At 39.6% G+C, this 23,221-nt stretch overlaps 4 protein-coding genes across 7 annotated transcripts in view; all 4 read right to left on the reverse strand.

Annotated features, from left to right (window-relative positions):
* Positions 1–23,221, reverse strand: part of LOC134819632 (uncharacterized) — a 39,643-nt gene that overhangs the window by 14,542 nt on the left and 1,880 nt on the right. The gene's annotated exons all lie outside the window — the stretch shown is intronic.
* LOC134819631 (MYG1 exonuclease-like) lies at positions 811–16,431 on the reverse strand. 2 transcript variants are annotated; one of them, XM_063829667.1, is made up of 9 exons: positions 16,427–16,431; positions 4,576–4,622; positions 4,200–4,286; positions 3,744–3,843; positions 3,281–3,392; positions 2,382–2,570; positions 1,941–2,109; positions 1,406–1,620; positions 811–1,270 (listed from the first exon to the last, which is right to left on the reverse strand). In XM_063829667.1, the coding sequence occupies exons 2-9, from the start codon at positions 4,616–4,618 to the stop codon at positions 1,178–1,180; spliced, it is 1,008 nt and encodes a 335-aa protein (XP_063685737.1). In that variant the 5' UTR covers positions 4,619–4,622; positions 16,427–16,431; the 3' UTR covers positions 811–1,177. The 2 variants fall into 2 exon arrangements, with proteins under 2 accessions (XP_063685737.1, XP_063685736.1); XM_063829666.1 differs by lacking the exon at positions 16,427–16,431 and adding an exon at positions 4,802–4,880.
* LOC134819626 (bromodomain-containing protein 4-like) lies at positions 5,228–16,393 on the reverse strand. Of its 2 annotated transcripts, none has more exons than XM_063829653.1 (7): positions 16,309–16,393; positions 16,008–16,077; positions 15,438–15,734; positions 9,915–10,068; positions 9,502–9,623; positions 9,185–9,293; positions 5,228–8,677 (listed from the first exon to the last, which is right to left on the reverse strand). In XM_063829653.1, exons 2-7 carry the CDS (start codon positions 16,069–16,071, stop codon positions 6,382–6,384), a joined length of 3,042 nt encoding a protein of 1,013 aa, XP_063685723.1. In that variant the 5' UTR covers positions 16,072–16,077; positions 16,309–16,393; the 3' UTR covers positions 5,228–6,381. The 2 variants fall into 2 exon arrangements, with proteins under 2 accessions (XP_063685723.1, XP_063685722.1); XM_063829652.1 differs by having other exon boundaries at positions 9,915–10,071.
* Positions 16,559–23,221, reverse strand: part of LOC134819629 (zinc finger protein 853-like) — a 34,103-nt gene continuing 27,440 nt past the window's right edge. The window contains exons 2-5 of one of the 2 annotated variants that reach the window (XM_063829664.1): positions 19,204–19,341; positions 18,908–18,975; positions 18,572–18,677; positions 16,559–18,429 (exon numbers count right to left, since the gene is read on the reverse strand). In XM_063829664.1, coding sequence (XP_063685734.1) covers positions 17,711–18,429; positions 18,572–18,677; positions 18,908–18,975; positions 19,204–19,339 — 1,029 coding nt within the window. In that variant the 5' untranslated portion in view covers positions 19,340–19,341 and the 3' untranslated portion in view covers positions 16,559–17,710. Of the gene's footprint in view, positions 18,430–18,571; positions 18,678–18,830; positions 18,976–19,203; positions 19,342–23,221 lie in introns of both variants that reach the window. The other variant, XM_063829663.1, reaches the window with a different exon arrangement.

Raw genomic sequence — 23,221 nt, forward strand, 5'->3', positions numbered from 1 at the left:
ATGACAGGCTGAGCGCGGCCCAGTAAAACTGTGGCCGTGAGTCCTTTACATCACAAAATTGGCATAACCTGGGAACCGGCAGGCTATAACTATAAGTATAATGTTCATTGTTCATAAACATATATGCAAACCTATTGAAAATGCAGCGGAATCATGACAGGCTTAGCTTAACCTCAACCTGGCGCGCCAATCGCAATGTGCATCACGTAACGTGAGACTGAGAGTAGAATAGACTAGCAAACTAGGTTAAGGAAAGGCTGAGCGCGGCCCGGCCCTGAATTGTAAGTAAGACAGCAAAGACAAAAGGGACGTTAAATTAAGGAGAGCCGGGATGCAGGACCCCGAGATTCGTGCTGTTCGTAAGTTAAGCGGTTTTCTTTGTCCTTGAGGCGCACGCGCAGTTTTGTTTGGCCCATTGTCGTAAGAGTAAGACAATCTTAATCCTCCATAATTATGGAGGATTATGTGATGAAAGGAGTAGCCGAGAATCTAGGCGTGTAATTCGAATACGTACATTATTAACATTAAGGTGCGTTGCATAGAGTTGGTGATTAACTCATTGTTGGAACAAGAGCTGTACAATGTTACAAGAGCTGTACAATGTTATAAATACGACCGTTATGTGCACCAGGGCGTGGTGTGATGAAGAGTCATGTGTGGCCAATACGAGCAAGGTGACGTCTGTAATATGTGTGAAAACCAATGTTGAATGTTTAGCTTTACCGTGAAACACATACTCCACACCATTTCAGGTTTAAGTGTCCCATTTCCAGTGCAAGTGTAGCGGTCGAAATCAAAATAAACGAGGGTTTCGTCAAATATCATTAAAAGCAAACAAATGTAACATAACATAAACCGTCAACCGCATAGTTGTTATATTTGCAGCAATCTTGACATTTCTGAAACAATCTTGATAAATGTAAAGCCATGACATTGTGAAATAATAGTTTCAAACATAACCAATTAGGACTTAAAAAGTTAATAAATTCCCGCTTCATGAGAAGGGGACATCGCTAAAATTCGATTAAAAGAATCTATAGAAAGTAAAGATATGGATAAAAACGATGTTAAACCTGCAAATAAAAACATTTGAAACCGGTCCCGTGCACCGTGCAACGGAAACCTTTAACTAACTTAAACAATTTAACAAATAACTTAATGAGATCTCAAGTTCCATTTATTTCATCTCAAGAGCTTGTCGAGCCATCTCCATCGCTCCTTGCTCTGTCTTATTTCCACCTATAAACCCTGTTGCGTGCACGAATATACACTGAAATATATTTGTTTTAGAATACACTATTTTCAAAATACCACTCTATTCAAGTGATTACATTTTAGAAGGTCACAACAAATACTCAATTAATATAACCAAACATTTACTAAAAACCAAGCGCAGGCCGCTTACCTGAGGAATTCCAGTCAGCTCGGACAGCTTCTCATCCCTGACACCTTGCCAACTCTCGGGTAATGGTTTCCTGCTCTTGAACCCCTCTCCTTTAACCCCAACTGTCTGTACACGCCACGCTCCATTAGAGTCAGCGTATAGCACGTACTTAACCTCTCCTTCACAACCAGTCTCTTTTTCAAGCTGGTAAAGGTGCTCTTTCCACGGACAACCCCCTGGGATCATGTGGAATATTGGTAACTTGTAAATACTCTTTATTTGATGGATAGTCATTTTAAGGATTTAGCATTTGTCTAACAGATTTCGAGGGGTGAAACTGCTAGAAGAAGTGTTACTAAATTGAAGACGAGACTTTTTATAGGAATGCGTAAATCACGGTCACTTTTTAAATCGGATACACAATGTTACGTCCCTTATAGTTTATATATCTTCTACTCCCGCTGTGCGTACTGCGTAATTTCATGGCCAACGAGGTTACGGTTTAACATTTCACATATCCACGGGGATACAGAGTGTGAGTAATCGAACTAGTTACCTTGTTCGAACTTGACGAGTTGCCCGGAGCTATGAACCTCATGTCTCTTGTTGAAAGCTTTCCTGATGATATCTTGAGCCGGGAGCCATCTTTTAACCATCCCGTCTACACGGTTAACAAGTTCACCACCAACCATCTCGGTCGCTTTCTCAAACTGGCCATCAAAATCCTGAAGTTGGGATTGACTTTAATAACGCGACGTGTTTATCGTAACTTTTCAACCGCTTAGACCCACAGTATAATATCACGTCACGTTGTCACACACGGGCAGTGTTATAGTCGGGACCATGTTAATTGGAATCTGACGAGACTAGTACTAGAGTCTGTGCTATCCAGCTAGAGTCTTGAATTGACGTGATTTAAGTAAAAAGTGGTACAAAGTTAAATATAACTGAGTAACACAGTAATGCCCCCCCCCCCCCCCTCAGTTATAAGACTTACTTGAATAGTGTCGTTCCAGGCCGGGTTGAGATTACGGACTCGGCCCCCTAAAGTGGTGGTTATGTGATACTTAGGCTTCTCTTCTGTTGCGTTTATTCCATTGTCCACTGCATCTATCTCTTCCATAAAGTACTCGTACAGTCGTTTGTAAACTATATCCTTGTGATCTTGACTAGAATCTGGCATCAACTGAAACGAACTTAAATAAACATCTGGACGTGATCAGAAATGGATCAGCATAAGTGTGCTAGGCTTAATTTCCGTACATCTGTTATAATAGTCTGTAGGTTAGTAATTGATACTGAGAAATGTACGTGATTCTGGAGTACAAGTAGCGCGCGTTGACTAAAATATCAGGCTATGTGGTGTCTGGTGAGCCAATTAGATGAGTGACAGGTTTGCCACTACGAGGAATGTACAAAGTATATTTAAATGACAATTATCAGCACTCACTCTAGGAACATGAAATGAAGAACCCCTTTCAAGACTGAAGACACATTCAGAGAGAAGAGGAGATAGGTTAGATGGTAATAGTGGGTCCGGTCGCGTCGGTTGGATAACGCGCGCGCGCAAAAGAACAACGAGACGCGCGAGGGTGTCTGCAAATGAATCGAACATTTGCTAGTCGTCTAGATGATTGGAGATATCTGCCCACAAATGTAGCAAAAATGTACCAAAATGCGGACAAATTTGTGACACAAAATACAATAAAATGTCTACGGAAGTCGTATCTTTGGGAAATACGGCCTTAAATCACATTTTCTTCATGTTAAATCGAATCACTACAATAACCACAGTCCAATACAATTTCGAAATCCAAACTGATTATCCAATAAGCTAATTGTCAATTAACCATCAGCCTGCCAACAAACTTGTAATTAAAATTAAGGAAAAGTAACCTGATCCAGTAGCCTGCGTCCAAAATGCAAATAAATCAATCCTGCAGAACTGAGCTTGGTGTTGAAATTCATTTTACCATCTGTTAGATTCGCCATGGTTCCCGTAAACGTCCTGAAATTCAAGATAAGGTACTTCAGACTTATTTCAGGTAATTTAGCTTGGCATTGAAGGACTTCGACGGATAGGTTGGGGAGCTTACTGTGTATTTTTCATGTATAAAGTTTCCCAGAATTATCAAGAAAATAATTTCCAGAAATTTCAAACATGTCAAATAAGTCCAGAAAGAAAGGAAAATGGTAACTGTAGTTCAGCACAAGAACGTCGTGCCCCAGAACACTAAGGTTACGGCTTGTGGTAGCCCTGGGGCACGAACTTCTGAGAAATAACAACATAAACCAGGCAAGAGAAAGTAAATATGTGTCAGTTTAAAAGTTAGAGTATGATTAATTTGTGTTTAGTTACCTCTGATGATGATCGTATTTATGAGTTGAAGGATCGTATACTCCACCAACATCGACCACAATATCACATTCTGATAACTGTGCCGCGTCTCTTGTTCGTACTGACAAAATAATTATCTACACTTTATTGTTTATTCTTTTGTTTAAATTTAGGTTCAAAATGAATAGGTAGACTTGCCTTATGTCCAATGTAACTTAATACTGTGAGAACAAAGCGAGGAAGAAAATAGATAAATTCGGATCACAGGCTAGTGAAAACAGACAGTGTAATTTCTTATGATTTAATGTAAACCAGGATGAGCTAAATCCGTAATAAACAGCATAAGTTATGCTGCATAACTTACGATCAGTAAATACATATCATAACAATTATAAAATATTATATCAATTATTTATATGATCAAATACATTGAATATCTACATTGTAAAACAATACACCCTTAGATAATAAACCTACCTATAGTTGCATCTTTATACTCTGGCAGCTGTTTCAACATAAAACACGCCAGTGCTTCGTCACAGTGAAATGTGCCGTTGTGAGTTCCTGAGATATTGTAGAGTGAAATAGTGAAACATTTTGGTAAATATAGTAAAACATCAGCATAGTAGATCAAGTATAAAGGTGTGCTGTAATTGAAGGCTAAATTGCCAGCAAGTAACAGATAAATGACAGGTAAGGCATTTATTTTGGATAAATTAGTAGGATCAGGAGTCGGGCAGTGAAAACAGGCAGTGTTTGGAAAATATATCTCAAATTTACATGATAAGTTTACATTATAAAATGTAAATATAGAAACACGATTTTCAGTAGAATATAACAACATTGAACTGACCTATACGAACACATGGTCTCTTGGATGAACACTCCTGCACCATCTTACTAAGAATAAACTCGTCATTAAATTATCAAATTTTTAAATCATTAAAGTGGAGGCTGAAAATCAAGCAGAACATCTGATTTTGTGGCTCATTTTAAAAGTATTTCTCCGTAATTAACTAAAGAAAATATGGAACATGCTTGAGATTTGAAGAAGAAGTTTTAAAAGGAACATGCCGAACCTGGCTATGGCATGTGAGAGTCGAAGTCTGTGAAGGAGCATAACATTCCTCACATTCTAATTAATTAGGATTAATTATATTCAAATATCCTGTTTTTTGTACGGTAAAAAATATTATGGTCGGATGATTTCAAGCTTACAAGACAAACTGTGGACTCAATTTGTTTGCTTTGTTTCTATATCGGATGTGATTCCACTTTGTTTTAAAACTTGGAAGCGATCAACCTACCAGCTTGCAACAGTGATGAATTAAGATTTAAGTTGCATTTTATCACTGACACGTGTCGAAACAAATTGAGATCACATCGTACCCGAAATTGTATCTAACGAAATCTGGAATGTTTAGCAACAATCCACTTCCAAACAAAAACAAATAATCACAAGCTTTTTTTTGATAAATTATAAAAGTAGTTTTATAATAATATCATGTATCGAAAGGAAAGCCAAGATTAAAACATCCTAAAGAAAATTAAGACGGGGAAAACATCACAGTGCACTACGACAAACATCATCAGCTGACACATCCTCAATTAAATTAAATTCTAGGCTAATCTAATCTTAAATACTAGACAGATGAGAGACATTTATATTAATACAAATTAGTTTTAAAGTTATATTTTACTACTATCGCAGGCACAGCATTAATAATTCATATAGAGCACAAATAATATGTAGAGAATGGTGTTTAGAGAACTGGCCAACTGTTAATTAACTTGTAATTGTTAATTAACTTGTAATTATTAATTAACTTGTAATTGTTAACTAACTTGAAAGTACATTTGGGTCAAAAGTTGCGAATTGAGAAGCCATGATTTGTCTTCCTGTCAAGAATGAAGCTTATTAACTGAATAGTTTTACAGTCCGATGTATAGAAGTACAACGAGGACACATCTCTGTAAGACCTACCAACTGCGTCATTAATCAAGACCTCTTGTGAAATTGCACAGTTGTTCAACTTCATATAAAAGTACAAAGATATATATGCTCTGCTGGACTGGACTTATATAAATTTAGCAAAGTATTGGGACATTTAAAATATCAATAAATCAAAGATTTTTAATAAAAGAATAGTTTATACACCATCAAGGTAGGAACGCTCCAGGGTAGGAAAACCTAAATTCTAAACAATCAAATGTATTCTGAGATAGACTGGACAGATTGGATAAATTTTATGTTGTAACAATTATTGCCACACTATCAAGATAATCTAAATTCTTCCCCAGCCTGAGAAAAAACAGGTGCAGCTGTCAGCTGTAATATATAATGAGGGTTGCCTAATATAACGGTGACTGATCAAAAGTTCTCATATCTAGGGGCAATTATCAAGCCGTTAGGGGGTCGGGTTACCCCGTATCAGACACATCAAATATAAAAACATATATTGTATATTCTATCAAAGTCAGATTAAACCGGGAGCACGATATGCCACGTGACATGCATATATATGCCCAAAATATAAGCTAATCGCATGACATACTATGTACCACTATCATAACACGTCCTTAACCAACCAACCCACACATTTGATTTGATTTTTTGCAAATTGTAGCATTATTCAAGATTTAAGATTGTCTTCTAGGGTCAGATGGTAAGATCGAAGCAGTCGATCCTGTCCTCGTCTTCTTCGTCGTACCACGCCTCCTCCCCCGCCACATCCTCTATCACACTTTTCGATGAAGATTCAGATACGGACTTAATCCTGGACTCCTTCTGCAACTTCTCGATAGCATATTGAATCTGATGCCCTGTTTTTAAGTTCATCGCCTCTGCTTCCTGGAGGGCCTTTGTTCTCTCAGGATCCTCTTCCAGAACCTTGAAAGTGCTAGCAGAGGAGCTGGCAGTGTTAGAAGCGCTGGCAGTGTTAGAAGAGCTTGCAGGATTAGAGGAGCTTGCAGGATTGTCCTGAGCTGCCCGCCATGTGCTAGTCGGCTCCGGCTCAGGTTTAGCTTTAGTTAGCGGACGCCAGGTGTCGCCCTTTTCCCGTGTGTCCACAGCTCTAGCTGGACAGGGCGAATGTGTCCTCCTGTACCCCTGATTCAGGACAACCTCCACACTACCACTATCTGCAGCTGCTCTGATGTCTGTCTTGGGGATGTTGTTGTTGTGAGTGACCGTTTTAGTCACCAGATCCCCCAGATCACTCAAGTTGAAGCCTCTGGGTTTTATCTGCTTGTCCGACTTCTTCTTGGGAGTTTCTGGAGGAACTGGTTTCTCAGCAGGAAGCGGTATATCAGCTGGCTCGGGAGAGCTAGAGGGTAATCTCACCTTTTCCGGCTCGCTCACCAGCACAGGAGGAGGTTCTGTTGTCTCCGGCTCTTCTTTTATCTGCTCAGTTTTAGGTAGAGCCTTCTTTTCTCCTGACTCACTTGACTTTTGGCGGTTCTGCCAATAGTTCTTCTTCATGTTAACCGGGGTCCCAGCAGCGTCTGGTGACTTTAACAGGTCCTCTTCTGTTGGTAGTTGAGGTGGCAGCCGAATAAGCCCTGGTGTTTTAGTTTGCTTTACTGGAGTCTCAGAAGCAGAGGAGGTTTTAGCAGCTGGCGGTGGTACAGCTTCGGAGCTGGGAGCTGGTACCTCGGTGCTCTTAGTGGTGGCGATGGGCGGAGCACTGGCTTGGAAAGCATCTTGGGATGTCACACTGGAAGTTGTAGAGACAGGTTCAGTAGCTGAGCTCTCAATTGCAGAAGAGTCCTCCAGTTGTAAACTGGGAGAGGGAACTCTAACATCGGAGACTGGAGCAAGATGAGGTTGAGTGGTAACGGCAGCGGGAGCCGGTATGTTGATACCAAACTGTCGTGGTGGTATACCAAGTGCAGGATCTAATAAGGGTGTGTTCTGAGGAGGGGTTATGTTTGAAATGTTGCCCATCTCTGGATGTATTGGTCTTGGTATCATGATCTGTTGACTTTGTAGCTGGCCTTGCATGAAGTGCTGAGCTGAAAGACCTCCAGGCATCAGACCATGAACCGGTTGACCAGGTAGCCGCTGACCAGTAAGTGGTTGAGTTGGCTGATCAGAGAGCTGTTGTCCAGCCATAAAGCTCTGCATTTGAGCCTGCTGTTGTGCTAAGAACATGGGGTGAACATGCTGTCCCATCGGTAGTTGATGCATCATCTGAGGAGGTAGCTCGGCGCCCGATTGAGATACAGAATTCATCATCATTTCTTGTTGTTGAGCTCCTTGCTGCATCCAAGGAGGTGCCACCATGTTCTGACCACCTGGAATCATGCTTAGACCCTGGTTCGCCATGACCTGTTGGTTCGCCAATGTGCAATACTGCATAAACTGGGCGATTTGATCAGGTGTCAAGGTCATATTTTGACCTTGCATCTGCATCTTTTGCATCTGCTGGAACATTTGAGCCATATCCTGGGTTTGTTTCATTTTCATCTGCTGAACCATCTGCTGTTGCTCCATTTGTTGCACCTGTTGTTGTTGCTGCTGTTGTTGTTGCTGTTGATCTACAGCCCGATGTTGCATTGCTGCCATCATATGATGCTGCTGTTCTGGAGTCATAGGTCTCATATGTGGACTGTTCATAGGATGGAAGTGAGGGGGCGGGGTTCCTGAGAAGGATCCTACTTCCTGTTGATTAGGTATCGGTACAGGGATGGCGGGCATGGGATGCTGGCGACCCATCATAGCGTGAGCAGGGTGAGGCTGCATCATGTGCTCAGCAGGATGCATCATCCTAGGAATGGGAGAAGCAGGGTGTCGAGGAGGGGAGCTGTAAGGAGAAATGTGGTGACGTAGTGGACTGTGGATTGGGCTCTCGTAGAAGTGTCGGGGAGATTGGGGAGGAGTTTGTCCTGCTCCGGAGTAGAGTCGAGGTGAACCACAAGAACTGCTCTCGGAGTGGCGTGGCGTTCTTCTTGGGCTGAAACATAATCACATTTAATTACCTATTCACTTGTGGAAACAATTTTTACAAAACTGAAAATATTATTAGAGGATGTGAAAAATGTTGGAAAGGTTTGTAGAATTAGATAACCATACTTCAGGAAGAGAAAAGAAGGGTAGGTGATAAAATATGGACAATCGCGTAAGTTCAAGTTCTCAACATATGGGGCGTCGAGTAATCACAAAGAGCCAGATAATAATAACATGCATTTAAATGAATAACTAGAATATTTTATATCATATCGTATCTGGCAAAGCACCAAAAGTATGTGAGAATAGGAAACTAGGGGCTTTAGTTACAAGGGTTCGAATTAGAAACAGGCCGCATATCATCAATTACGTGACAGTGAAATTATATTATTGTTTGTATAATTCCAATACTGAGGGTCATATTTCGAAAAAATTAAAGTTAGCACAATTAAAATTCACAACAAAAAGCCTAGGCCCTGGACCGTGAAAAATAGCTAACTGGTGCTGGTGGTACCTGGGTATGAAGGCGCTGTCTCTGGGTGACTGAGAAAGTTGCTCCAGCATGTGAAAGTTTGGGGGAGGTGGACGATGCTGGAACGGTATCATGTTCATTGGACGAGGCCCTGAAATTGTAATTCATGAACTTGCTGCCAATTATTCTCGGTAAAAGATCCGATTATATAGAAACTGTTTTAAGAAGTTTTCTCATCGATTGCTTCATTCCTTTAAGCTGAAATCCACTAAACGGTCAATATTCATAAGCATAACATATTCCAGCTAAGCAAATAACTACGATCTTGAAACGAAGGAATGCAAAGAATGCATACTCACCTCTAGGGAAGTGTCCGTGTCCCATCCTTCCAGTATCTCTCCTGTCAAATTTACCACCTCTGTAACCACCTCTGTGAGAGAACCCTCCTCTTCCCGGGTGATCTCTCTTGTTTTTCATCGGCCTGGTCATGTCCAGGGTTAAGAAATATCGGCTAGGTAAATTTTAATAGAAGAGTTAAGAAATATCAGCCTGTTAATGTTTAGAGTTAAGAAATATCAGCCTGGTGATTTCCAGGGTTATATTATCATATATTATTATATTGGTCTGGTAATATTTAATATAGAGTTAGGAAATACCGGCCTGGTAATGTTTAGAGTCAAGAAATATCGGAACGATTATGATCAGTACTGGGAGTATTAAGAAATCAGGAGCAGAACCAAGATATGATTTAAACCGGACATGTTTAGCTAACCGTTTGCTAGTTTTGAAATCCCCGCTCGTTCTGCTGTCACGACCATCCGAAGAAGTACTGACAGAGGAGGACTCTGCCTCGTTGGCCGAGTCGTTCAGCGCTTGTTGGAACTGTTCGGCCTTCAACCGCGCAGCCCGCTCGTCAGCTGCCACATCTACTGAGGGGGAGTTATAATTGATATTATCAGAAAAACGGATTCCTACATAGTATGTGTATGTGACTTTTATATTTTATTTGGTGTTTCCGATATAAAAGTATTTAAGATAAGGAGTTGTTGGCTTCACAACAGCGACAAAAAATGGCGAAAGGACTAAATATAGAATTCTTTAGAACGGTGATTGGAATTTGATGTAATCGGCGGTGAAATCCAAAATAGATCACAGAAGAGATTCTCACAGCGCTGTGAATTTGATATAATAGCAGAGCCGGCCTGAAAGTTCTGTGATAATGTAATTAAGTTTGCCCCGCTCCCAAAATTCTTTTAAAGTAATGATGTAAGTTGACATTCTGTATTCAAGTAATATTCTCGTAAATCACGGTCACCGCCCACACAGGCTAGGTGTGTGAAGTTAATGTGTCTAGGAACAACATTGTAACGGAGCTTATGTACGTTTTACTTTAAGTCTATGGTTCGTTTGACAGTTTTGTTAAAATGTTTGGGTGTTGAAGAGTTATTTCTAGCCTCTAGGTTTCGAATTCTATAAATATACCATATTACATACTTATATACCATATTTATAATTCATGGAAAGTTGGATGTCAAAACCCGGGGCGCCGTAGGGCCCGCTGTGCTGGACAATGGAACCGCTAAAGTTAACAGTGACCCTCAAAATCATCGGCCGGGCATAGCGCCAGACCAGGATTCTAAGTATCCATATACTGCGATGTGTATCATGAGTCAAGACTACTTGCATTTCAATGACACACATGGGACTAAGGTTTTTTTTTTACAAATGTCCCAGACCCATAGCTAGATCTGTGAATTTTAGGCAGACCGACTCGACAGCGGCCAAATTTTGCGCATTATGAGCCCCAAGCCCGATACCCACTTTGCCTCCCAATTATATTATCATCTCGTAACTTCATAATGAAGGTTCCGTTATTCATTTAAAGATTAAGTTTTTTCGATTCTGGGCACGTAGCCCGACACGACACGTAGCCGGGGCGAAGCTCCTTTGGTTGGCTAGGGAGGGGGGAAGGCGCAGCCCCCAGAAATTTTTGAGAAATAGGGTGATTCAGACGACATTTGGCATTAAAGAAATTTTTAGGACAGCAATAATCATACATCAGAATAATATAAAGTTGGTGGGCTAGGGGAGCGAACCCCCAGGAAAATTTTTGAGAAATAGGGTGATTAAAACGGCATTTGGCATTAAAGAAATTTGGGGACAGTAATAATCAGAGATCACAATAATATAAAGTTGGGGGCCGGGGGGGCGCAGCCCCCCAGAAAATTTTTGAGAAATAATGTGTTTTAGACGACATTTGGCATTAAAGAAATTTGTAGGATACCTTACTCGGGATTATTATGACCGGGATAAAGTGGTGGGTTTAGGGTAATTTCGCCATATTTTTCCCGAACCACATTTTCACCGGTCGTTAATAAACCCGCCTACTCAGCTTTTAGGGTTCCCAAGGGGTATGGGTGCTCATATTTTAATCGTTGTCTTATATTCACTAAAGAAGACTATTGGGACACTTGTTGTAGGTTTTTCGACTTCATTTGGCTAAAATTGCAAAAAATTCACCTTTTTGCCCAATTCTTGTCATATATCCTTATTGTCAAATTTGATTTAAATAGGCCAATTTTTAATTTCTTTAAAGGTATTGACTATCTCTACATAATGAAATAGGACTCAAAGTAAAAGTAACAGTTACATTAAAACTTGAATTAATTAAAACTGATGAAAGGGATGATCCAGATGAAGATAACGAAGATGATTACAACTTATTGGAAGACTAAACAGCTCTCCCTTTATCTTAATATCGATCTGGTTGTTACGCTTCAAATGTTTAAAATTATTTTCCATCTAGTTTGATTAACCACGAGTCATTATTTCTGTCTACTTTCAACAATTATTAATAATTCGACTTGTTTCACAAGTTTTAGCAATGCGAAAATTTCTAAACTTGCTTATCTCTAATAAGGAAATTTACATCTGAGACAAAATTTTTGAATCTAAAATTGAAAGGTTGGACACCGGTAAAATGGCGACCGGGAAAATGTGGTGGGTTTTGAGCAATTTCGCCATATTTTTCCCGAACCATATTTTAACCCGTCGTTAATAAACCCGTCGTAATAATCCCGAGTAAGGTAGTAATAATCAGACATCACAATAATACAAAGTTGGGAGGCTAGGGGGCGCACCCCCCGGAAAATTTCTGAGAAATAGGGTGATTCAGACGACATTTGGCATTAAAGAAATTTGTAGGACAGCAATAATCATACATCAGAATAATATAAAGTTGGTGGGCTAGGGGAGCGAACCCCTAGGAAAATTTTTGAGAAATAGGGTGATTAAAACGGCATTTGGCATTAAAGAAATTTGGGAACAGTAATAATCAGACATCGCAATAATATAAAGTTGGGGGGCCGGGGGGGGGGCGCAGCCCCCCAGAAAATTTTTGAGAAATAATGTGTTTTAGACGACATTTGGCATTAAAGAAATTTGTAGGACAGTAATAATCAGACATCACACTAATATAAAGTTGGTTGGCTAGGGAGGGGGGGGGGGGGCGCAGCCAATCAGAAAATTTTTGAGAAATTATGTGTTTTAGACGACATTTGGCATTAAAGAAATTTGTAGGACAGTAATTATAATCAGACATCACAATAATACAAAGTTTGAGGGCTAGGCAGGCGCAGCCCTGGCCTTCGGAAACTTTTTGAGAAATAGGGTGTTCCAGACGACATTTGTGGGACAGCAATAATCAGACATTACAATAATACAAGGTTGGTGAGCTGGGGGGGAACTCAGTACTTGTCACATTGAATGGAATAAGTACATATTGTATTGTGGGATTTGGGAATAATTTACGAAATGCTAAAGTCGATTGCCTGTCGTGTCGTTTAATCAAACAGTCATAAACACAGCCCACTTACCAGGCGACCATGGGGACTAGGGGGCTTATTTTTTTGGGGTTCAATTTTTTTCCGGGGGTCTTCCCCTTGGCTACGTGTCTGCATTCTAGTTGCCAGACCCACTCTATTAGAGTGCAGACTCAACATTTTGGTTGCCAGACCCACTATTCTAGAGTCCAGACCCACAATTCTGGTTGTCATATCTCCTATACGGTATTCTAGTTCATAGACCCCCAATTCTGGTTGACAGAGTGAAGAATTACCATTCTGGTTGCCAGATTCACTCTTCTAGAGAGGATACCCACTCTTCTAGTAGGTATAGAGTCAAGACCCACTATTCTAAAATGCAGACCCACCATTCTGGTTGCCAGACCCACTCTTCTAAGGCGAAGACCTACCATTCTGGTTGCCAGCCCCACTCTTCTAGAGTGTAGACGCACCATTCCGATTGCCAGACCCACTATTCTTGAGTGAAGACCCACCTTTCGGGTTGCCGGACCCACTATTCTAGACTCTAGACTCCAGACGCACAATTCTGGTTGCCATATATCCTATATTCTAGTTTAGACCCCCAACTCTGGTTGACACTTGACAGAGTGTAGACTTACCATTCTGGTTGCCAGACCCACTCTTCTAGAGTGAAGACCCACTATTCTAGAATTCTTACCCACCATTCTTGTTGCCAGACCCACTCTTAGCTAGAGTGAAGACTCACTATTCAAGAATTCTGACCCACCATTCTTATTTCCAGACCCACTACCCTAAGGTGCAGACCCACCATTCTGATTGCCAGACTCACTCATCTTGATTCCCTTGATTGCAGACCCACTATTCTGGTTTCCAGACCCACTCTTATAGATTGCAGACACACCAATCTAGTTGCCAGACCCACTCTTCTAAAGTGTAGACCCACCAGACCTATTATTCTAGAGTGAAGACCCACCATTCGGGTTGTCCAAACCCACAATTCAGGTAGCCATATCTCCTATATTCTAGTTTATAGACCCCCAAATCTGGTTGACAGAGTGTAGACTTACCATTCTGGTTGCCAGGCCCACTCTTCTAGAGTGAAGATCCACTATTCTAGAATGCAGACCCGCAATTCTGGTTGCCAGACCCACTATTCCAGATTGTAGACCCACCTTTCTGGTTTCCAGACTCACCCTTCTAGGGCGAAAATCCACCATTCTGGTTGCCAGACCCACTCTTCTAGAGTGTAGACGTACCATTCTGATTGCCAGACCCACTCTTCAAGGGTGCAGACCCACATTCATGTTGCAAGACCCACTTCTAGATTTCAGACCCACTATTCTAGCTGCCAGACTCACTTATAGATTGCAGACCCACCATTCCAGCTGACAGACCCACTCTTCTCAAGTGCAGATCCACCATTCTGGCTGGAAGACCCACTTTTAGATCGCAGACCTACCATTCTAGCCGCCAGACCAACTCTTCTCAAGTGTAGACCCACCACTCCGGTTGTCAGACCCACTCTTCAAGGGTGTACGTACACCCACCATTCTGGTTGCCAGACCAACTTCTAGATTGCAGACCCACCATTCCAGCTGCCAGACCCACTCTTCTCAAGTCCAGACCCACCACTCTGGTTGTCAGACCCACTCTTAAAGGGTGCAGACTCACCATTTAGCGGCCAGACCCACGCTTCTCAAGTGCAGACCCACCACTCTGGTTGCCGGACCCACTCTTCTAGAGTGAAGACTCATTATTCTCGAATGCAGATCCACAATTCTGTTGCTAGACCAACTTCTAGATTGCAGACCCACCATTCCAGCCGCAAGAACCACTCTTCTCAAGTGCAGACCCACCATTCTGGTTGTCAGACCCACTCTTCAAGGGTGTAGACCCACAATTCTGGTTAACAGACCCACTTCTAGATTGCATACCCACCATTCTAGCTGCCAGACCCACTATTCTCAAGTGCACACCCACCACTCTGGTTGTCAGACCACTCTTTAAGGGTACAGACCCATCATTCTGGTTGCCAGACCCACTTCTAGATTGCAGACACACCATTCTGGTTGCCAGACCCACTTCTAGATTGCAGACCCACCATTCTAGCGGCCAAATCCACTCTTCTCAAGTGCAGACCCACCACTCTAGGCAACAGGGGTGAATAATATCAACAAATAAAGATTGTTTAATTTTTTCAAAAAATTTCTCGTCATGTGACAACCCTTCCCAACCCCCCTCAACCCCTCCCCCCTAAAAAACTCATCGGATTTTTGCTTCCCGCGAACATGATTTTTTCTGAAAATTTTTGTCGAGCCAGATCTGTAAATCTATCAAATATGTAAAAAAAAACCTTGATGGGACTTATAAAAATAATATTGTTTAAATGTTTACAGGTAAAAATAAAGTTAACTTTATCACGAATCAAGCAACAGTGGTAGTAGGTAGTACCAAGCGAACCCAGTATTAACCTGACGTGCCGTGTGGAGGTCTAGTGGGCGGTGCTGAAGCTACATGTGGAGGTCTAGTGGGCGGTGCTGAAGCTACATGTGGGGGTCTAGTGGGCGGTGTTGAAGCTACATGTGGAGGTCTAGTTGGTGGTGTTGAAGCTCCATGTGGAGGCCTGGAGGGTGGTGTTTGTCGGTGCTCAGTGTCCACTTGGTCAGATCCACGACTACTCGTCTTAGCTCCTGATTCATCCTCAGAAACTGTTGGAGTTGATGTTCTGGAATTCTCTGAGTGGTCACTGGTTGATGGTCCTCCGACTCCTGAGATGGAAATTTAAGATTAACAAAAAAAGCATTCGGTTTTAAAGACCCCCGAAGTACATATTTAGACCCACGAATATATATATATACGAAACTGCTCATGAGTCATGATCAACTATCAACTATCTAATTTCTAAATCAAATCTATATTACATATTTAATTACATTTAATAACATTTGATCACTAAATCTAATTTCTATAATATATAGAAATAGTGGTCAAATGCAATTAAATATTTATAGTTTCAAGAAGGTACCTATATGTCAACTCACCTAGATGTCTATTCAAAGACTTTTTGATGAAGAGATTTTGCTGCTGTTTGAGCTCCTTCGGCATATCATCCTGAAATTTGTACTTGTTAAAATAAAGAATCTAAACATTCAAAATTAGAATTTAACGCTAAAACTGTAATCTGCACGCTAAATTTATCGTCAAAAACGGTGACTGAACAAAAAAGTGATTTGAAAAAGAGTATTCTGCTCTATACAAGTAATTTTGAATCATTCTACAAAACTAATAAGAAATTAGTAATCACTAATATATAATGTAGTACCGATCTACATAATAAGTTACCTGGTGTTCGCAGAATCTCTCTGAATAGTTAAACTTGTAGTTTTGTTAGTGCCTCATTTACTGGTTTGCGTTTACATTGCTAACTTTACGGAGTTTGGGTTACAATTTTGTTATTAAGCTCAATAAATGCAATGATTTAGTAAATATTCACAAAATTTAGTAAACTCTGTTACGAGTTAAGATTTGAGGATATTTTAGATTTTAAAATCAGGTTCATAATAACACGATTACAGTAAGAATGACAATAAAGTTGACAATGAAACTGGAGTTTTGTTACATTACATCATGTACTGCCGTCAAAAGATTCACCATGAAATTTAGATAGAACACGTTAATATTATATATTATGTGAACCGCACAACTGAAATATATATGCTAAGAACCTTGGTTACTAGGATACTAGGGTTACTAGGATACTATACCCTACCAGGGCCAGGGTACTATACCATTCAACCCAAAGTGGAAGAATATTAACTGAAAATTCAAAAAATCCAAAACGCAAACATCAATTCTATTATGTTTGCATGAAAAGTCAAAAGCATTAAAAATAAAGATTTTATTTGTTTCCTCAACAATTTGGTATGTTAACAGGGTGCATAACATTCCGGTTCCCTTGTCCGAGAGAATTTATAATTGCTAAGAAAAGATGGATGAAAGAGAATTAACAGTAACATTATAGGAGGTATCTCAGTATTAACCAACAGCAGTCATTCTAAACTCTCCATGTAGAGTTATCTAGTTATTCAAGAGTAGGGTTTACCGGGACTGGCTGATATATTGACTGGTTGATTGTAATACCATGCTTTTGACTTCAAGACAATTTATATTGTGCCTGTGGCACGGATGGTATGTGATATCTTATCTCTGACAACCACTGTGAGCACAAAACCGGCACTTTCTTAAGAATCCTTCGCCATTTTTCCCAGGCACTTCTGGTTCTATAAGAGGAAGCTCAAGTATCGCACAATGGCAGTTATATATATATATAAGGTACTGATTTTTCTAAAGAAACAATCCATTAAAACTGTTGTTAGGTTAAGAAGTAAACTAAAATTAAAGGATATTAATAATGAAATGATTTCTGGTGAAATTAAGCATATGCATCTCTAAATCATACAAATCGCCCCACAATTTCTCTACAATGATCCCTAAAAATTATAAGAATAATTCAATTTATAGAACAATATCATAAAAATTCAAAAAACAGCAGAAATTTTCAAACTTTCCATTGATAGTGGAGTTCATGAAAAATAAATTAAATAAGATCATAACGTAAACATTTTACCAATAACTGTGAAGGTACATAATTCAAGTGTCCAATTATAAGACCAACAATTTAGACCAACAATCAATCAGGCAGTGTATTGAGTAAAAATCCAATTTAAAGTAAGTAGGTAGATTATCAGGGAGGAGGAGGTGGTACCATGCTCTGGCCACCAGGAACTGCACTGGCAGCCTGCTGCTGCGCCATACAATACTGCATATACTGGGTGATTTGCTCAGGTGTCAAGGTGACTGTATCCCGACCCTCAATGGAAGCCTTTTGTACCATGGCAAACGTTCGAGCTAGATCTTGGTTTGTCTTATTCTGTTGTTCTATTTGCTGCTGTTGTTGTTGCTCTACAGCCTGTTGTTGCATTGCTGCCATTATGTGAGGTTGCTGCTGTTCTATAGACATGGGTGCCATCATGTACTGCATTTGTTGTCCAGGGAGAGCTTGTCCAGCTATGTAGCCCTGCAACTGAGCTTGTTGTTGTTGTTGTTGTAGCATCATGGGGTGAACTTGCTGTCCCATCTGTACTTGGTGTGCCATCATCTGTTGAGGCTGCTGGGCCATGAGTTGAGCCAAAGCTTGGCTCTGTTTCACTTTCATCTGCTGTAACATCTGCTGTTGCATCATTTGCTGTTGTTGAGCTTGTTGTAGCTGCTGCTGTTGCTGTTGCTGCTGTAAAGCACGTTGCTGCATGGCAGCCATCATGTAGATCTGCTGTTCTTGAGTAATAGCTTGCATGTGTGGACTGCCCATTTGTTGGAAATGTTGGGGAGTCATGCCTGGCATCATGGGAATAGAATGTTGGGCACCCATCATCATAATTGCAGGATTCTGTTCAACCATGTACTCTGAAGGATGAGTAGTTAATTCTCGAGTTGTAGGGTAATAAGCAGGTTTATAAGGTAAAAACAGCAGTATTAGTTTCGACTGAACCTGTTATCACACTATTTAAATGATACATAAATATAATAATTCATTCGTGACACTGACCTGGTGAGAAATGATATCCGTGTGGCATTCTCCCTGTATCTGGTCTGTAGTAACCGCCTCTTCCGTATGGGCTTTCTCTCCTTTTCTTCATCGGCCTGTCAAACAGCTTCAAAATGTAAATTTCAGCTTGTGAAGCATTATCATAATATCAGTCAGTTCAATAAAAACGAACTTTAACTGTCTTGATCCAAGTCTTTTGACCTGTCAAAGGACATTAATGATCATTTTGAAAAGACCTAAACTCGATGTATTTTCTAACCGTTTACTAATTTTGATTTCGCTTCTAACTCCACTGCATTTTTTATCAGGGGAAGTGCACACAGAGGAAATCTCTACCTTATTGGCAGTATCTTTTTGAACTTCTTCTGTACTCAAACATGCAGCAGGCTCGTCTGCAGCAACCTCTGTTAACATTGGTGAGTTTAAGTGACTTAAATCATTTGTACAAAACAATTTGTTTTCCTGAGAAAATGTTTCATCAAATGAAGATCAAATGAAGATCAACTGCTCTAATGCAATTTTTACTGACTTTTGGACAACCCTGCCATAGAAATATATATAATCTAACATTTCACAAATAAACGTATCTAAGTGTCACCCTCAATATTATCTGATTGAAATAGCAGCAAAACCTGAAGAGCTTTGAGAAGGTGTGGGAGGTAAGGTGGAAGGTGTGGGGGGAGGTAAGGTGGGAGGTTCCTGACTTGGTTCAGTGCCCTCTGGTTCTGCTACAGCACTTGTCTTTACCCCCGATTCATCTGTAGACATTGCTAGAGTGGATGTTTTTGAAGTAACTTCACTGAACTGAGCTGGTGCCTGGTGGTAGATACTACACATTTTTTATTTGATCTATTTAAAAACATTATTGCAATTAATTATACATTAACATGCAATGGTCCCACAATTTAATTTAATACTTTAAATAATAATAATAATTCTATACAGTTACATAATTGAAACAATTATATTTATGGCTCCTTATTGTGGCAGAGTATATTGTGTCTTTGTTGAAGTGTCCTGGTATAAAACTGATCTGAGTGACTGCATTAAAATAACTTAAGGAGAGGTTTCTTAAAACTTTAAATAATAATAATAATTCTATACAGTTACATAATTGAAACAATTATATTTATGGCTCCTTATTGTGGCAGAGTATGTGTCTTTGTTGAAGTGTCCTGGTATAAAACTTATCTGAGTGACTGCATTAAAATAACTTAAGGAGAGGTTTCTTAAAACTTTAAGACAATAGGGATAAATACTGGGACCTACTAAAATCAAAACAAAATGCAGCCACCTAATTTTTTGTTAAGCTTTCTCTTCTCCAATGATAAAGTAGTAAATTAAAGTAAAGTAAAGTTTATGACATCACATCATCACACATGTCTACAAAATATTATCGCACTATGTGAAAATATATATAATAAATATTTCCCCACCAACATTAATTATTTATCAAATACAATATTTTTTTAAAATGTATCAAAAACATTATCCTATTTTAAAAACTTCCCATACCAGTGGAATAAAGACTTATAAAACGCTTCTGCAAAAGTTGAAAGATAAGGTTCTTAGTTTTTAATTCATTTTTGAAGCTTTAATTTTTGTGTAGTCCATTTCCATTTACCTTGTGTATTTTATTTAGGTTATTTGATTCTCGATTGTTTGAGGCATTTTAGATCCCCGTGTGTTTAGTACTAATTAAACTAACCAACTTAATTCCTTTGTAGTAGGGTTGCCATTATCGGTACAATTCTTTTTATCGCGATAATCGATAATTTTTAATTATCGCGATAATATCGGTTATCGGCGATAAATTTGGCAAGATAATTGAAGTAATATTTGTCTGCACTCTGCGTACTTACATATTGTATTATGCTCCTATGCTATGTAACCTTGTAATATCATCGTTATATAGTAACAAAATGGCATAAAATGTAGAAAATCAACAATCAGCATATCTAACGAAGATTCATTGAAGTTACAAAATAGTTTATTCAAAAAAGTCTGCTGGCGTGGTACGATATAATATAATGAACGGCGTATTTCTTAGATAGTGTCAGTTTTCTGCCTGTTAGTTGTGAATAGGTCAATCTCCCGAGCAAGGGTATCTATCCTTGGTACCGAGTTGTCGAATGACCTGTAAGTCCTGATAAACAGTCGCCGTTTGTCTCTTACTACTTGAACAACCGCTGGTGCAGAGACTTAAAGTTACTTCGTGATAATTCTAGAACGTTACCAGCGATACAAAGTTAAGGTTCTTTCAATCTTTCTCTTAACATATCGTGTAAGTAGACTATCAACTTCAAGAAGAGATCAAAAAGTAGCAATTCTATCTTTTCCAGCTTCCAATAAACTGAAGAATCACTTCTGCATGAGCGAGATTTTTGTCTCTTTTACACAGAACTGATAATGTCTTTAACTAACTCAGTCTTTTCAGCATCCAGTTTTAGATTACCTAGCTCCAATTCAACCAAAACGTCGTTCACTGCATTGCAGTTATCACTCCAACATACTGCACAGTGAGCTCCAACGGTTTTTGCAGTCTTGTTGTAGTCTGAGTTCCTTTCTGTGCTTCAACAAACAACAATCACTACGTCTGAGCATACAACCTTCAAGTTCAATCCACCTACTTACTTAGATGCGATAACGCAACATTTAAATTTTCATTGCCACAAATTCATTCACAATACACACTACACAGCACGTCAGCATACCATCACACTGTAAATTATGCTAGCACTGGGGTTTTACTCTACAAACAAAGAAACAGATTAGAAAATCTGTGCCATTTTCCCCTAATAAAAAGTGGTTGATTATCGCGATAATTCTCGAAAATTATCGCGATAATCGATAACGATTTTTGGAGAATTATTGCCGATAATTATCGGCCGATAATATCGGCTGGCAACCCTACTTTGTAGCTAATGATTTAATTTAACGAAGTATACACTACATTTGCGTGTTTCACTGTCTAGCCCACCAACCATAATCTTTGAAAACCCTTCTTTGCCACATAAGGATGAAACCAAAGATAATCGTTATGTTTCTCTTTATTACTGACATAACTGGCTCCCTCAATTCTTACTAAAACTTCATTAGAAACATTTAAAAAAAGCAATACTTTGTAATACTTTTAGAAATCATATCTTTCTTAAATCCTTCTAATTTAATTTTAAAGCCTAAAACTGTCAGAGAGTTCTTGACGTCTGGAGGAAGTTTGTTCCAGTATGGAATAACTCGCTCCGAGAGAAAAGACTTCTGGATATTATTTATTTTAGTTAAACTTCTACTACATCTATTGCTTGAAACAAGATTAAGACCGGATCTGCCAGTTCAAAACATCCCCGATCCATAATCATTTAAACCACTTGTTACTTTAAAAGCTTCAATGAGGTCCCCATGTATTCGCTGCTCTGCCAGCGTTGTCAAATTGAGGATTTCCAATCTACAGCTGTAGGGAAGAGTACCCACCTCATCAATACACCAAATGGGCATTATATTTTATGAATTGTTTTACATCTTTTTATTCTGTAAAATGTGCTAAAATTAAATTTCTTGTTTCATTGAAATTTCTTGTTTCATTGAATAAGACGGGTAAACTGCCTCTGGACGCTCTCCAGCTCCAAAACAGTCCCCCAACTTCCATGAGCTGCAGGTGGATTCCACAATTGGACACAATACTCAAGATCAGATGAGGTCTTATTAAAGCTTTATATATAGTATATATTTCTCTAATAACTAAATTCCTTACAATCCATCAAACCATACGATTTGCCTTAGCGATACATGCTTTGATCTGTTTATTCCAAAGCAGAGAGCTATGGGTATAGGTATCCTCACAGTGATCCTCGTGCGATCCTCGTACGATCCTTGTGGGATCCTCGCGATGATACTAGGGGGTGCACGATAAAAATAAACTTGCTCGGATTTTAAAAATTTTTGTACCACTGTTTTCTAGAGACTGTGAGAATTTTCACAATACCAAATTTGTAATACCTTTTTGGAAAGATCAGTGATTTATTCGAATTGCATCATCGTGGGATGAGGAGAAAACCCTCGCGATACCCTCGCGAGGATGGAAATGTCCAATAATTTCATCGCGAGGAAATCATCCTGGTGGGAAATTGTGCACGATGATGATTTACCCTCGCGAGGATGGGTATTTGCGTGAGGATATGGAGGCAACATTCAACGTATTTATGGAAATCGTATCCTCGTGCCCATCCTCGTTCATCGTTCATTGGGCATGGAACAGGGGTGTAAATTGGTAGCTGCATTACCAATTAATTTAAGATCATCAGCAAATAACTTAATCTTATCCTTTACAAGGTCAGGCAAATCATTTATATACAGAATGAATAGGAGAGGGCCTAAAACTGACCCATGAGGAACACCAGAGCAGATGCGGATAAAACATGTTTAACCTCAGACCATTGTCCTTCTACACAAACCCTCATAATCCTGTCTGTCAGAAAATCTTTAATAACATCTAAAACCTTTCCTTTGACACCAAAGCCTTCCAATTTAGACAGAAGTCTAAAGTGGGGGACTGTGTCGAACGCCTTACTAAAATCAAAGTATAGAAGATTAACCGGGGCACCTTCATCTAAAATGTCAAGAATATCATTGAATGTCTCTAAAAGATTAGAT

The sequence above is a fragment of the Bolinopsis microptera genome, chromosome 8 (assembly GCF_026151205.1).
Source record: "Bolinopsis microptera isolate Bmic1 chromosome 8, MBARI_Bmic_1.0, whole genome shotgun sequence".
NCBI lineage: Eukaryota > Metazoa > Ctenophora > Tentaculata > Lobata > Bolinopsidae > Bolinopsis > Bolinopsis microptera.

Bases quoted from the DNA above. Each gene is read 5' to 3' on its own strand.
- LOC134819626 (XM_063829652.1), bottom strand. From the start codon at position 16,071: ATGCCGAAGGAGCTCAAACAGCAGCAAAATCTCTTCATCAAAAAGTCT. The intron at 15,735-16,007 runs GTGAGTTGACAT...TTTCCATCTCAG, and splicing joins GTCTTTGAATAGACATCTAG to GAGTCGGAGGACCATCAACC. The intron at 9,624-9,914 runs GTTAGCTAAACA...GGACATGACCAG, and splicing joins GATTTCAAAACTAGCAAACG to GCCGATGAAAAACAAGAGAG.
- LOC134819631 (XM_063829666.1), bottom strand. From the start codon at position 4,842: ATGCTCCTTCACAGACTTCGACTCTCACATGCCATAGCCAG. The intron at 2,110-2,381 runs GTAAGTCTTATA...TCCCAACTTCAG, and splicing joins CCTGGAACGACACTATTCAA to GATTTTGATGGCCAGTTTGA. The intron at 1,271-1,405 runs GTAAGCGGCCTG...AATATATTTCAG, and splicing joins AGCTGACTGGAATTCCTCAG to TGTATATTCGTGCACGCAAC.